The 16,839-nt window shown below is 33.5% G+C and overlaps 2 protein-coding genes across 2 annotated transcripts; both read left to right on the top strand.

Annotated features, from left to right (window-relative positions):
- The first annotated feature begins 1,737 nt into the window (after nt 1–1,737).
- LOC128170129 (uncharacterized) lies at nt 1,738–5,915 on the top strand. The gene is made up of 8 exons (XM_052836083.1): nt 1,738–1,782; nt 2,611–2,715; nt 2,943–3,041; nt 3,158–3,622; nt 3,782–4,417; nt 4,520–4,711; nt 4,832–4,948; nt 5,468–5,915. The coding sequence occupies exons 1-8, from the start codon at nt 1,738–1,740 to the stop codon at nt 5,570–5,572; spliced, it is 1,764 nt and encodes a 587-aa protein (XP_052692043.1). The 3' UTR covers nt 5,573–5,915.
- A 1,347-nt stretch (nt 5,916–7,262) lies between these two features.
- Nucleotides 7,263–14,261, top strand: LOC128168337 (uncharacterized; the record flags this gene model as incomplete). Its single annotated transcript, XM_052834605.1, has 7 exons — nt 7,263–7,332; nt 8,213–8,401; nt 9,673–9,992; nt 11,369–11,447; nt 11,594–11,710; nt 12,011–13,984; nt 14,140–14,261. Coding segments are annotated over exons 1-7 (2,871 nt in total), but the record flags the coding sequence as incomplete, so codon positions are not given.
- Between the last annotated feature and the right edge of the window lie 2,578 nt (nt 14,262–16,839).

Genomic DNA, 16,839 nt, shown 5'->3' with positions numbered 1-16,839 from the left:
AAAGGGGATGGATAACGCCCACTTTTTTATTTCTCATAATGTATCAAACCCTGTGTTGAATATTATGAAGGAATATCAGAACAAAAATTATTATTTAAGTTTTTTTTATTTGTATTTCAATTTTCCTGTAGGTGTAAATTGATACTCATTTATTTCATGATTTAATTCTTATTTTTTGTGTCTTTTTAAAAATTCTATTTCTATATCAATAGAACAAACTAAGACATCTATTCTACCCCCTCTCTCAATTAAATTTGATTTACTCAAATTTATTTAGCCTCTAATAAAAAAGAAATTTGAAGTTCAAGTGGGTGATGTACATTTACGTGTGTGGTGGCGGGGGTGGGGGGAGTCGTGCTTCCGCTATATGTACCCCCCCCCCCCCACAAATGGGCATAAATTTACAATTACATTATTATTTTATAATAGTTTACATTATCATATGTTCGGGTAGGTTATTTATTACACGTGCATGTGGCAATAAGTAACTATATTCACAAATTTTGTGAATAAGTTATTATATTATTAGCTTACCGCCTATCACCTCTTGTACGTGTATGTACAATGTATGCTGTTCTGCTAAGGGTTCTTAGTAAATTCGCCGCGCTGTATGTATTCATTTTGGATTCATTTTCTAAACTCCATTTTAATTTCAAATGGATAAAGATTATACCCCTTTAAAAGATATTCTATTTGCTTTGTACCCCCGTGCAGTGCAGCACTTACCTCGGAGTGTAACCTTCATGAAAAGTCGTGTTCTTAAAATCAGACCATGAAATAGTTTGGACAGAAACAATAAATAATATAAACGAAAAAAACAAGTATTTTAGTTCCAGAATTATCTATTGATTGATTCCTAGTAGGCCTATATAAAAATGGGAGTTTAATGTGCCATGTTTGATCAAATAGTTGCTGTAATATAAAATGTTATCACAAACTTATAGAAAAGAAAGATAACTCTAAATAATTATTTGTATTTTTTATATCGGAATAGAGTGATATCCCTTACCTGAGCAGACGGCAACTTCCTGTGACTGTATACCCAGTTTATTTATTCAAAGGATATTTGCTTATCTCAGTTGTGCATTATGTAAAGGTAAGTAAGCATGTGATGTAAATACATGTAAATAAATATATGTAGATGATAATACAGTCGACTTTAGACAGGCCCAGTTAAAAAAAAAACAACAACAACACAATACTGTAACGTTTACAACGCTGACTCCTCTTTTTCTCCACTCCTCCAGTAATGAGTTGATCTAACTAACATATTTATTTTAAATGTTATTACAATGTATACAATGTTCATAACCTAGATCTTTTCCTGCTTTTCAAATTTGTGATCAAGATCTGGGAAATAGGGTCTATAGTTGGTGGGGGGAGGGGGGGGGGTGTCTGAACCCCTGGATATTTCAAATTTCTTAGATTTACATAGTAAAATTAACTGAAAAAAGCCTCGGAACCCTCCGACCCCAGCACACATACATATTATCCCTCGGACACCCCTCTGGAAAAAAAAAATCCTGGATCCACGCATATACCGTATATGACGTTGCCAGTGACAACGTCATATAGGGACGTTGTCACTGGCAACGTCATATACGGTATATGCGTGGATCCAGGATTTTTTATAGGTACGTTTTGTTTGTAGTTACGGCTCATTCTTTACGAATTGGTCGAAGCGAACAGACGTGTCTGAACGCCGAGAGATAAAAATTGCGAATTCGATAGAAAGAAATGATCGGAGCAAAAGAGAAAATGATCCCAAACATGAATAAGAGGGTAAAGATTGTTTTTTAGATCTTTTCTCTCGTGGGTTGCATAGAGATCACGTGCAATTTAGATAATTTGATGAGTAGGCCGCCATTATTCAAAAACTGCAGCAGCCATGATTAACAGAAATGTTAGATTTATCGGTTTTGCTTCAAAACTTCTACGGTATATATCCGACAATTCTTATTTTGTGGCTTTGTGTAGATTTTTGGCAATTTTTTTGTTAACGGAAATTTTATTTTTTACAATTTTGTCTCTATATAAGAAAAATGATTATCTTCTCCATAGCAACTCAAATACCATCTTATTATTTTTAGTTCCATGGATATAATTTTCATCAAAATTAAATTCGTGGTTTGGTTTTGGAACGACTTCATATTATTTATTTTTATACTATGATGAATAAAAAAGAAAATCAAGAAGATCAAGAATGGGAATATTATCTAGGTGACCTTTATATCGATAATTGAATAAAAGAAATAATCAGTTATTATTTTATAGGTCTATTAGAGGTCCAGTTTCCAATTGTTTTTCTAACTAAGAAACTTGACATATATTTACCAAAATTATCCGCCCCATTCAGACCCAGACACCCCTGTTACTGGGGATAATGACCAGTCTTTCATAACGTATTGATAAAACAGGAGCCTATATACATGTACACAGATACTTATAAATTAAATCTCAATTAATAAACAAAATAATAACAGAATGGTCAGTTTGTTCTCATTTTTAACTCTTATAATAAACTCTGATAAATCTTATCAACACTCATATTATTGGTAAATACCCCATTATCAGACATTGTAGGTTATGAAGTCATATTCTCTGTTTCAGAAAAGAGTTGAGTCCGCCTCTGTGGGGGAAGACGCCTCCAGTTTCTACAAGAGGCTGGGACTGGACATACTGACCCCATCCTCCACTTCCGGCCTGTCTCAGCAGGTCTCAGATTTTGTTATATCTAGCACTGTGTAATTCACTGTGTTCTAGTATATCCAATGTGTAAGTGTTTGGGATTAATATTTTATCATTTTCAATTTTTAAACATTTTGCAAAAACATTTTTTTAAAGAGGGGTTTATTTTCTAATTTCTAAATACATGTACTTTAAACAAAATCGTTTACCATATTATTAAACAAAATCCATAAAACTAAATTGATATTTTACAGACTGGACTGAACACTAAGAGCCATGTGCATCGAACCTGCCGTACAGCTTCTCAAACATCTAATGCCACCCAAAGATCTGACAACGGGGTTCCACAATGGGTAAGTCATGACAAAAATACCAGTATTTTCATTGTTTTTCTACGTAAATTTAAAGAAATATAAATTTACACTTGCGTTTTTGCGTGATTAAACCATATTAATTAAATTTTTTTCAGGTCCAGTCTCATCAGAGAGACAATCAAACTAACACTGCCAGGACTTCCTACACAAGTCAGCATGTAGGGTCCGAGTCAGTAGTGACCAGTCTGTCCCAGAATGTACCCACTGGTCGTCCTGTTGGTGGCTACCAATCTACCCACCGTCATGGACATGACTCAAACCATGCTCAACACTCAAACTATGGACATTGGAAGCAGTCCAGCCATGCTAATGAACACCAGTCAAATCATGCTCAAGGAAACGTGTCAACTCATGCTCATGGGCACCAACCAAGACAGTCTCATGGGCACCAATCTTACCACCATGGGCACCAGTCTACTCATTCCAGTGTGAACCAAGCACGCCGTGCACAAACCAAGACTGACTTTGACAATGATGGCGCTTTTTGTTGGTCACGACGAGATCCACTTCAAATTCATGATCTGTCACAACCAAGATTTGACAGACCAGTCAGGAAAGAGGTAAACGCCATGATCATCTGCAATTAAATACCTGATTTTTTTGCTTACAATATGAACCCAGTGAAAAATAATTTTATGTTGATAATGTCATTAACAACAAACAGAATTTTGGTATTTGAAACCTTAATGAATTTCATTTATTATTTATATTTTTTGCAGCCTCAAGTCAAGCCAATCGACAAGTATGCGCCTCCGGACTACCTAACCATCATGTATCACCCGACGCCGACTCTAGAGGACCTGGGACTGACCAGCTATTTGGACAGTCCCCCCTCGTCACCGAGACCTTTGTCACCCGTCAGAGATTCTGAGCAGAGTGTGACAGCGGCAACTACCGAGTCAGAACAAACTGACAAAACAGCGGCTGTAAGCTGGAAGCAGGCTGATGCAATAACGACACTTAGCTTTAAGCAGACTGATACAAAAGCTGCAGGCTCTAGGATAACTGATACATTACTTCCTTGGAAGCTGATAAGGATCACCATCCCAGATCAGGACGTCAAGCCGGCTGTACATCTGGAGGGAAGTCATGTTGGTGATCCACGTCTTCTGTTTGGGAGACGATCAAGGGGACAACTCAATAAGAGGGGAGGCAGTGTTTGTGTGGGACAATCACAATTTAACAACAAGGAAGGCATTGTTTGTGACACACGCCATGGTTTGGCTGCTTCGCAACCGTCGGTTCACCAATTCCTGGAGTCTCAGTCGTCTGCTCTGACTGGACCAAACGATGCAAAAAGAAAGGGACCGGAGCCTAATGCAGCTGATAGACCTAAGAAAAAGTTGTGTGTCTGGGTAAGAAAGAAATTCGTAATGTACATGTACATATAACGCGGTCACTTTGATCCCGCTGATTGTAATGGAGTGCTTTAATATTTTTCTTATTCATTTTTACAGTCAACGGTCACTGAGCAATACGTGGCAGAGAGTTGTCAGTGTGATAATCAAGAGGCAAGACGTGACGCAGCGTACAGACGATATGGCTGTGACAGGCGTCCATGTATGCCTCAACAATCATATGACGCAGAGCGTCACCAGGCAAACACCAAATATCAATCACAACCTGCAAGGGAAGAGTCGTACGATGAGGTATGTAATTGTTTCCAAAGCTTGAATGTAGATTTTGTTTTATGAGAAGTAAAAACAAACAATTCATTATTGTTCTTCAACATTTAATGTAAAATGAAATAGCAGTGCTATAAATTGCAGATGCTTGCTCGTCAGAAAGCCAGACAGAACGAGCGTCAACATCTGAAAGCTGCTGTCCAGACTCCAAAACTCACCAACAGTGTCCGCTCCACCTTAAACACTCATACTGGCAATAAGGTAGGAAGACTTCTACATGTACATGTACTTACATAAGCATCTTTTATGATATTTTACCTCTCAGAGAAGAAAATAGACCCGTAAAATTGAAAATGAATAAAAGCACAATGATACGATTTATATATATATATTTACCCTATCACATTTTTTAAAAAGATACAGCCATTGCAATTTTTAAAAATTTGATTGAGGTGAAAAAAGTTAGAAATTAAATGTTAAAAGCACAAGTCTATCTCAAACTTAGCGACATGTTTATAAATCTTAATTTCACGCTTCAAACTTAATGTTACAGTGCTTCACATCAGAATTATTTAAAATTTAAAAAAAATGTTTGCAAATTACGTGTTTTTAAAATGGAAGATTTGCATTTTTTCTTAAAATATTTTACGCTGCTGTGGAAAATACGATTGTAATTTATTTAATTTGACTAAAAACATAGCTTAAGTGCACAGGGGAAAATGTAAAATCCTAGAAAGGCTATTATAGTAGCTTTACAATTTGCCGTGTTTGTTCCTCTAGGTTCCACAGACGTCCGAACCCGCTGTCTCTCTGGACCTGTTTGGTGGGATGTCGCCATTTAGTTGTTGGAATCGGACAGCTCCGGAAGACCCGAGGTTCTCCTAACTTCCGGTCTTTCTAATGTTGTGGAGCTGTTTCCTGAAGCGTTTATACATGAATGGAATGAACTACTTTCAACTACTGTGTCTTTCATGACGTTTTTGATGCCCGTGGCAACCAATCTGTGATATCATGCGATATCTGTGATATCGTCTGTGATATCGACTATGGTTGTGATAAACTTTACATGTTGTCTATGACAGTAATATTTATACTTTACATGTTATCTGTGACGGTGATAAACTTAACATGTTGTCTGTGACAACGTTTTTTATCATTACTTTGGGCACTGTGTGTCCAGATGAAGTAACCGGTCAACCTAATTCAGATGGAATTTCAATCTGCTCAATTCTACCAATCTGTGATATCGTCTGTGACAGTGATCAACTTTACATGTTGTCTGTGACAACGTTTTTATCATTACTTTGGACACTGTGTGTCCGGATGAATGAATAAAAATGCTTTATGAAAAAATGAAATCTGTGTTTTTATTTTTGCCTTAAATGAAATTTGAAGTATGCATAGACGTAATGAATTTCTGAAAAGCAAATAAAGTTCGATTTTATTAAACGTGTTTTCCAAAGGAAAAATCCGGTTATTGAAATGATGAAAAGGGCGGACGTGCGGCTGCCTAAAGGGCACCCCTATTGTACGGATAAGTCATCCTTCAGTTTTCAAGATTGGAAGTTGTTGTTTTGCAGATCAATTTAACATATATCAAATATGTGCATATTATTCATATTTATTCACCCCAAGTTTTTATCTCTATGCAGTGTTACTTCCAACGGAAACAGATTTTTTACTTTCTCAGAAAATAAACAAAAAAAATTGTATAAAATATTTGAGAGCATGTATCCTCCTTTGAACAACGAAATCATGTTTCAAAAATAATACTTTAACGATCTATGAAAAAATATTTTGGTGAAGACCTCCACCCTAACTGGTATATATCATTTCAAATCCGAATTATTAGTTAGTTAACCAATTTAAATGCAATTCTTTTTGAAGGGTTATGTTTGAAATAAATAAAAAACAAATGAAGCGAAAATCGGATGGCAAATTGTATCGTATGGTTGCACATTAACTCAGATTTCTATTCTTTGTTTCTACATTGCCATTTCGGATTTGATTATAATTTACGTTTAACTTTGAAGACAATGTTGAAACAGCCCAGCAATACCTGTGACGAGGATTTGAGTCGCATATTGAAGTTAAATCAATCGAGAAAATCAAATGAAATCATACAAACGCTGATTGACAACAAGAGGACCGAAATCTACAAGATACAGTAAAACTGGCTGTTAAATAATAATTATATGTACATTCATGTAAGCTACATAAAAAAGCAATATCTTTTTTGGAAGTGGGAGGCTGGCTCCATTGGACACATATTTTTTATGAATACCTTAAATAAAATGTCGAGTGTCCAAACAAACTAGTTAATTACCCATAATGGAAACTTTTTCTTTTTTGTTATTTATCTTACCCCTCACTCCATTTAATAGAATGTCGAAATCAGTTTCAAGTTACTTTTGTTTATAATGTTGAAGCTTGTTAAGCGTGGAAAAAATCCTGAATTCTCATTGGAAACGTATTGATTTTTCACCTATAAAGTAATGTTACGTTATAACGGTACAAAGTGAGCGAGATGCTTATTTACCTTTAGGTAATGAAATTCGTACAGTGGAGATTCATCATGGCAAAGCTTTATGCCCTCTTTTATTGTTTAGTGATTCATGTTTCTGAGAACTCTTCTAGAAATTTTGGTAAGTATGTTTTTGCTTATCTAATGAATATCTTTTAAGATAAATTCGCAATATTTAAAATCAGACACAAAATCTTTTACTCGTTTAATACTTAATGCATACTTTACTTAACAAGAGGCCCATGGGCCCCATCGCTCACACGAACAACAATTTAAAAAAGGCGTGGTCTATATTTCGTGAAAAAAATAAGATGTGAATTTAACGGGTGGGAAAAAATGATTGATTTTTTTCACAACTTTGAATTCCCTTTGCCTAAGAGTGCTCTGTGCTGAGTTAAGTTGATATTGGCCCAGTGGTTCTGGAGAAGATGTCGAAATTGTGAAAAGTTTACGGACAGACAGACGGACGGACGACTGACAAAATGTGATCACAATGGCTCAGCTTTCAGCTCAGGTGAGCTAAATGACTTGATTTTGATAATTTTTTAGGTTGCTCAATACACCTTAAAAATAGAATGACAATTCGGGCATCTGCATGTCTAATCTACGTGCTGTTCAGTCTCTGTGCTTATTAAGTTTTACAACTTTCTACTGCTAATTGCAGTTGTGGCGGAAGAAAGAGTTTTATTTATCAATGTTTTATATTAATATTTCACAGTCTTTTAAAAATCATATCTTCAGATAAATCTCTTTTTGGAGATTTCCCCTCCTGATTGTTATTAAATTCACAAATATGGTAATGGTCATCACAAAAGCACTAAGCAACAGACAGAATATAACTGCCACGCAACATCTCTTTATAATCCAAGGTCTTAAACAACCCCTCCCTTACAAAACAGAATCCTCCGTTTAGTTCAATGAAAAAATCGAAATATACACGTGTTTAAAATCAATAATAGAAAAGAAAGACCTATCACTTGTTCACTTTCTTTTACTTTCAGAAAAATGCATTTTCAAAACTGATACCTGTGGATGGACTACGCACGCGTCATTTGTCAGGCCTGACCATCGTTCCGTATATTGTTTTTATTCAAAATTAGAGACAATCAAATTTGTTTGCGGCACACGTACAATTTATCAAGGTGGCGATTTGTGGAGTCGTAAAGTGGTTCGATCGATCAATTTGACAGGTTAGTGCTATTTGGTTATCTAGAACCATTCTAACAAAAGCTTGGATTCTGGGTAGTTGTGTCAAACAGCAGTGTTACGTATTTCTGTCTACTAGTATTTCATTGTCGGTCACTCAGTCATAGCTCTTTGAAATCAACAAGATGAGCTAAGACTACGCAATCCATGCACATTTCATTTACACCAGCGTCATTTTTAACTTGTGTTGATGCAAGAAATAGAAAGATACGTCCCTACCGAAAGTCTATGGTCTTGTTTAAATAGTTCTAATAGTTCTAATAAGAGAAATTATATTCATTTTGTTACAAGTAAATTTAGGGAATTGACATAACTTCTTTATATTCAAGTTTTTATAACTATAATATCACTAAAGAAAGCAATGTATGCATATTAGTTAAAGCTGCTTGGTCCGGTTTGATGTCCAATTTTATGCACGCTTTTAAACGATGGCTATGCTTAGTAAATGTATAATAATAGACAATGCAGTAGTTTTTCCAGTCAATTATGCCAATTTTCAATGAAGAAAAATACGTACAAAATTTGCTAACAAAACAAACGACATAAAAAGGTACCGCGTTATTTCGCCTCATGTTAAATTTCACTCCTGCAACGCGACTGGTATGGTTGTATTACGACTTTGACATCGCTTTAAATAAAGGTTGAAATGGTCAGACAAATTACAAATAAACATGTGTACGTTTCGTTTGCTAATATTTCTGAAGTCTGCTTTCTTTACAATCGATGCATAGCATGCGGGTTGAATAAACCCAGTCATTCGGTGGACGAAACCAAGCGGTTTCCTTTTCTAAACATTCCCGTGATGCATTTTGGTTTGTTTTTTCGTTTGCCCAAAATGAAATTATTTTTATTTATTTTAAATATTTCTAACTTTGAAAGGAGACTGATTTTGCTGGTGTTAATAGGAGAAAGTCCATAACTTTTTAAGATAAATGGTTTGTATGAAAAATATTTTGATACTGTAATAACAAAAAAATCGGACCAAGCAGCTTTAAACTCGATTTAATAACTATCAAACGAACATGTAAAGACTTTCGAAAATTTATTCAATTCTTTTAAAAGTGCTATTTGAATTTATTCCGAGAGATGCTTCTTAATCAACTTTTTATCTATTACGTAACAAACGGCTTTGATAGACTTTATCCAACAGTACTCCTCGTTATTCCCTGAAAAAAAAAATATTGCAAAAATCAATTATCGACATCATTCATTTACGAATGCGAATTTAAATGTTGTTTTTGTAACTATGTTTCAGGATTCCCTGAGTACACCAGAGACCAAGTGGAGCAATTAGAAGACAGATATGTTTTGGCGATAAATAGTTTCCGACCGGATGTTGGAAAATATCGCTACTATGTGAGCGACATCATCAGTCCAAAGGTTCCTCTGTCGGTAGATTTCCGCTGTCTTCACTATTCCCACCTGGTCATTGGTGACACCCCATTGGTTGTTGCTTACATCACGGACTATAGCAAACCTCATAAGATTGTTTATTACTTAAATATTCATGAAAACTCTCCTTTTGTCAACTTTAGCAGAACGTCAGTAAGACTACCAATTGGAAGAGAATTTAAGGTAATAGTATTTGATCACCCGAACCGAAGGTTACAACAAAATAAATTAGAATGCTTTCATGGTGCTCTAAAGAGACAATGTCACGATTTTGGTCAAATTTTATTTTTCTGTTTTTATCATTCACAAAGATCAAATGCAATTTGAGAGTCAGTAGTAGATATATAAGCAAGATACAGGACTCACAATTCTTCGTCATGTAAACAAGGAACGTGTCCTGTTTTTGTTTACATAGGTTCCATATATCAGTAACTCTTTTTTAAGCTGATTAGTCTATCTTCTTATTAATTTTAAGCAGAAATAGACAGTTTCTGACGTTTAACACATTCCTTTTAGGCCTAAAACTGGAATTTTTACTTCAACATTCAAAATGTAAAACAAAAGTTTTGCTTACATAGCAAAAAATTGTAAGCTCTGTAACTCTCTTGTAACTCAAGAAATGAATCTCAAATATGTGTTGCCTATTAAAAATGCCTTACTGAAGCATTGTAATCATTAAAATAAGAATAGTAAATTTTGCCTAAAACCCTGACCATGCCCCTGTAATACATAATAATGTAACCAAACGTAGCGTAATTGTATTTTTTGGATTTTTTAAACCGATTTCCCATATATACATTCCTATGCTGGTTTGTAAGGTGGTATGGGACACCTCTATATTGTAACGTACATGTACTTCCTATCGAAAAAAAACCAATAAAATCAAGATAAATTTATATAATAATTATTATTTACCTCGCGCAACAACATAGGGCAAATATATAAGTCATGAGTTCGAATCCAGTTGCGCCCGAAAATTTTCCCCTTTCTACAAAAATTTTAAACACGTTATTTTGGTCAAATACTGTAAAATTTGAAAATTCTAAAACTGGTTTTTTTTTACAATGTACTTTTATCTACATCAATATCGACAAGTGTCTCATAACAATCATAATTTCTTCTGAAACCCCAGTAATAGTTTGGGGTTTCGTTTGAATAATTCACAATCCAATACTATCGTTTGAACAATTCAAAATCCAATATTATCGTTTGAACAATTCACAATCCAATATCAAATATGTGAACCTTCTTTGGGACCAAGTTATGGTCAGGTTATCACAATTTGATGCTCTACACTTTAACAGCATTATTGTATAGTTATAACATATCATTGTTAAATTGAAGTTCTCAAAAAGATCTTAAATAACTTGTCGAACTTTTCATAAATGTTTATGCTCCTACTTCGAGCAATGAACTTTGAACTGCTTCTGGGGCCACGAAATTGTCATTGGTTTATATGTTGAACGAATTTCTATTTGATTTCTATTGGCTACTTTATATAGGCAATGAAGTTTCTGCAAGATTTTGCAGGGACACCTTAAATAGTATTCTCTTTCCAGCTTGTGTTCAGAGCGGTTCAAGAAAACTTAAGAGGACTGATTCTCATCGACTATATTTCAATTACAAAAGGACTTTGTGGTGAGCTATTTTGTCTTGAGGACTTAAGTGTTACAACAATGAAATTTAAAAGTACAAATACTCCAGAAAAAGAATTAATTAAGGCTGGGAGACATCTTGTTTAATTTTCAACCCAAATACATTGATTTCCTTATTCTCGTTATCAGAAGTCTGTCCTCAAAACGAGTTTCGGTGTGACGACTTCCGGGATGAATGTATTCCTCTCAGTAAGGTGTGTGATCTTAACACTGACTGTTTGGGCGGAGAAGATGAAAAGAACTGCGGTATCGTTAACATTTCATTATATTACTCTATTGATATATAAAACCATTTCTTCATCTTTCTTTAACACCAGACGATGTCACAGCTTAACCGACGACAAATTTATCTGCACATAGGTTACATGTAACCTCCTACCACCCCATCCCTTTGCAATGCTTTATTTTAAAACATAGTATGGTTAAAAGGAACAACTAGAGTACTAAAAAACTTACAAAAGAATAAAGATGATATGTTTGATAAGTCTTATTATGGAGGGTAAATACTCATGTTGTTTAATAATTCAACTTGTTGACTATTTACAGATAGAGAAGCAGTTGAAACAGTTTGCAAAGAAAATATGAAAATGTCACGTAATAAAACCTGGATTCTTGACAGCAGCATTGATAAAAGTCTATTTGCTTCCGATTCAAATGGTTGTAAGACTGGAGATTGTTGTCCTTTGTGTGCTTCCATCGATTCTGAGTACTCTTGCCCTACTAATTGTACCTCTTCTGGACTTTCGTTCAATTGTACGTCTGATAGTTCACCCGTCTATACAACCTCTTTAACTGCCTCTGGTTTAGTGCAAGATGCGTTGGTATTCAATGACAGTTTTTCAAATTTGAGACAAGTGAGTATCATAAACTGCAAGCTCAACTTGTTTAAAATTGATTCTAAACTTACGATACAAACATTAACCATAAGAAACAGCTCAATAGGTATCGTAGATGTTGACGAACTTACAAGCTCACTTCGGCTTGTGCGTTTTGATAACTGTATGTTTGATAGTGTTAAGTTTACAACAAAGTATGGAGTTAGATTTAACTTCTTTGTTCACAGAAGTTCATTGAGGAAAATTTTCTACATTGTCTTTGGAACAGGGGCATTGATAGATTTTTCAGAAACAGCCGGATTCCCTTATTCAATTCCTTTTGAATTAGTTGGTGTTGGTATAAACAATATACACACTATAGTTAATCTTAGTTCTTGTAATTTGAAAAGGCAACCATCACTTCCTTCGAGAATTATGACGCTAGATTTGAGCCACAATTATCTTTACACGTGGTCTTATTCCGCTTTCTTTCAATGTTTGCATTTACAACATAATTTAATTGAAGAAATCAATTTTACCAGCTATTTAAAAACATCAGAGGCTCAACTACATTTCTTAGATCTCTCCTACAACATGATAAAGGTGATTAGAGAACACGACTTTGTAGATTTGCCTAATCTTCTCCAACTTATAATGCGGAATAATCGTTTAGAAGATATTCACGAAAACGCATTTGCATTTATAACAAAACTGCAAGGTTTGGACTTGTCATCTAATAACCTTCATTCTTTAAATCGAAACCACTTTCTTCGTCTGTCAAATTTACGATTCCTTGATCTGCAGAACAATAACATTAAAGTAGTGGAAGGAATGTTTGATGGATTAATACGTATTGAATATTTAAGAGTGGATACTTATACTTTATGTTGCGCGCAACCTAAAACAGTAGGTAAAATTCAGTGTACAGCACCGGTGAACGAGATTTCCTCATGCAACAATTTGATTGACATTCCGTTACTTAGTACTATGATTTGGTACATTGCTCTTTTCGCTGTTTTTGGAAATGTTTTCAATCCATTTTACAGAGGAATTTTACAAATTTCTCAAAACTTCAAATTCTCTGTTATCTACGCCATCAATTTAGGTGTTGCAGACTTTCTGATGGGAGTATATATGTTCATTATAGCGGGAGCTAATTTAAAATTCAGTGGTCGTTATGGTTTTGAAGATGAATGGTGGAGACACAGTCACATTTGTACTGTTGCTGGTGTTCTGGCGACGCTTTCAAGCGAAGCATCTGTTTTATTTCTCCTTTTGATCACTATTGATAGAATTTTGACTATACGTTCCCAATTTTCTCGCGTTAAAAAAAATAGTTGGATTTCAATAGTTATGTCAACTTTCGTTTGGATTCTTTCTTTTATGCTTTCACTGTTACCTCTATTTGGAGGTGATTACTTTGAGGATTATTATTCTAGTTCGGGTGTTTGTATTTCTTTACCGTTATCGATATGCCGTAGGTCTGGATGGGAATATTCTATGATATTGTTTGTTGGCGCCAATTCTCTTATTTTCATTGCAATCTCTTTGGGACAACTGGTTATTTTTTGCTACGTTCGACAAATGAGAAAGGACAACTACTTACGATATACGTTACAACAAAGAACTGAAGTAATATTGACAAAGACTCTGTTAGCGGTAACAATCACAGACATGCTTTGTTGGATGCCAATTGGCGTAATTGGTACGTTATGGGCTTTTAAAATTAAATATCATTAATAATTTCCATTGAAAACAACGCATTAAGCATAATTCTTTTCAACTACTTCGAGTGAAATGAAGTGGCAAAAATATCTATATTACATTACATTTCACTGGAACATTTTTCTTAACATGCAGGTTTTCTAACTTTCACGGGCTTTGACGTCACACCACAGGAATACGCGTGGATCATTGTGGTTGTACTTCCTATCAACTCCGCCTTAAATCCAATCATCTACACCGTTTTAAAGATTTTAAGATGGATAAGATAAAAGAAAACTTTGTTTATTGTTTATATTGATCACGTGACTTTTGCTGATCACATGTCAGTTATTATAGAATTCGACATAATTGCGGACATCGATTTGTTTGAATGTTCACTTTGATTTGTGTTCCCAAAAACTTTATTTTTTATTCCTATTGAAAAAATGTAAAACAAAATTTTTTCAGTTTTTATAATATCAGTAGGCTGACATATTTGGTTCAGTTTTGTAATATGATTTTTTTCTGATTTAAAGTACATTAATTTGGGGATATATATGTTTTTTATTATTGTAATGTAGATGTACTTAATTATAAATTGTTATATAATCATAGACTTATTCTCATATTTATATTATTCTTTAATGTTAATAAGTCCATTCAATGTTCCATGTTCAAAAATAGAAACCGTCAGAAAAAGTTTTGATTCCAGAAATAATGGTAAGGTAGATTTCTATTGTAAAATTTTTTAGGAAATTTATATATTATTTTCTAAAGTAAATGCTAACGTTGCTATACAAACTTTACAAGAAAATTTCACAGAAGTTTTGTTCTGTTCTTTGAATTAAAAAAAATCCGATTTTTGAGGTGTTTATTATTAATATTTTTTCATAACATTATATATTATAATATCACCATGTAGATAAGGCAGTATATTGATTGATTTTTATATCTTTTTTATTCTTAGAATTATTGAATTTACATGTACGCTTAAAAACTGTCCCAACCCAATTTATAATCATATAAATTTGGTAACGATTGTATTTATTACTGAAATGAAATAGATTTGATGCATATACATTCTTGTTTTTATCTGTTTACAGATAAAATAAACATCTGAATGAACAGTAGAAAATGATTAAGTCAACTATTTCATATTGATTTACTTTTTATTTTATTTATTTCATTATTTTTGAATTATTGTTCTTGTTTAAATAAAAATGACATTGAATAACAAAGCACAAAGTCTTTAACTCATTTTTGAAATTTAATTTGCAGAAAAGCACAGATATCCATGATTCTACTAACAAGTTGAACGACACTAAATGAATTCATATGTCAGCCACTGTAATATTATTTTCACTTGTCATTTATTTTATATATTGCTGAATAAAAAGTATGAAAAATGTATTGGTTTTTTTTTTAAACCTATAGATAATGTTTAATATTACATGTATATGTTTTCAAACCTTGCAATTGTTCTTAGTTGCGCCAATTTAACAACGAGTTTTCAGTATAAATTGGGAAAAAAAATACTAAGAAGGAGAATAAAAACGTTACTTTTAAGGAGGTTCGACGGTCAGCAAATTAGCAATTAGATTTGACGTAAATTTTCAATTTGTGTAGCTAGCTATTAACTATTATTTTGTAAAGTAATATTCCAAAAATCTTATCTTTAAAATTTGAACAACAATAACAACAGTTATACAAGACTCTTCTTTTCAAGGAGTTTAATAGCGTCTAAAAATGGCCACAACCATCCAGCGATCTGAAATGGAGAGAAAATTGTTTATAGAATAAACAGTTAAAATTTCAAGCATGATAATTGAAAACGGTAAACGTTTAGTATAAGAACATATGGTACAACCCCAAAGCATTTTTTAACAATCAATGTATTTTTTGTAAAAAAAACTAATATAGAGAACAAAAGAACGTTAAATTATTTCCGCATCCTTAATTGGTATTTCATTTTATTCTGACATCTTTCACTCTATTATGTGTGTTGCTTTACAATAATTATTAATTTATTTCCTTAAAACAAACATCCGGTACTACGACTGACTTCTGTTCTTTCTGTATGTAGTTTAATTGATGTGAGGTGTCGATAGCTGATTAGAATGTCACTTACAGGAAATATCTAAAGGATGAATACACTACAGGGTTTTTTTATCACTTTTCCATGCTTCAAAGTAAGGATTTTTTCCTGTGAATAAAATGTGTCAATAGGTTGATTCAACACGCACTGTTCCTCGGGTAATTTCCAATTTATCATGGTACTAAGAATATGAAATACATGGTCAATACATCAAGGTCTAAATTTGTTTTTAAGTATGAAACTTGAACTCCAAATTATATTTTAAATATTGATGATATTTTAATTAAATATGATGCGAATTTTTCAATTATGTTTGCAATTTTTCAATTATGTTTGCATGTGGCATAACGTTTACATAAATCAAGACAATAAGATATATTTACATTCATCAAGTATGACTCTATTCATAGCTCTCTAGGAACTGACAGGACTAAAAGCTACACGCCCCATTGAAAAAGGGTCGTAACCTTCATCGACCTGAGAAAAATCACGGAGTGCACAAAATAATCAATGACATGATGATGTCAGACTCAAAGTCCGACTTGGCTATTTCTTTTTTTTAAATTACTGATGTACATTAACAATAATTCAGTTAATTTTACTTCCGTTTTACGATCAATTCATTAATTTGTTAAAAGAAAGATGTAAATATATATAATAAAATGTTATATTTTTTTTATCTATGAAGGTAATGATCATTGTAGAAAAAAATTACATTATCCGCTAACACAGGTTTTGTATTTCTTTTTTTATCAATGTCG

This window comes from Crassostrea angulata, chromosome 1, assembly GCF_025612915.1.
Source record: "Crassostrea angulata isolate pt1a10 chromosome 1, ASM2561291v2, whole genome shotgun sequence".
Lineage (NCBI taxonomy): Eukaryota > Metazoa > Mollusca > Bivalvia > Ostreida > Ostreidae > Magallana > Magallana angulata.
This window is presented reverse-complemented; position numbering and strand designations above follow the sequence as displayed.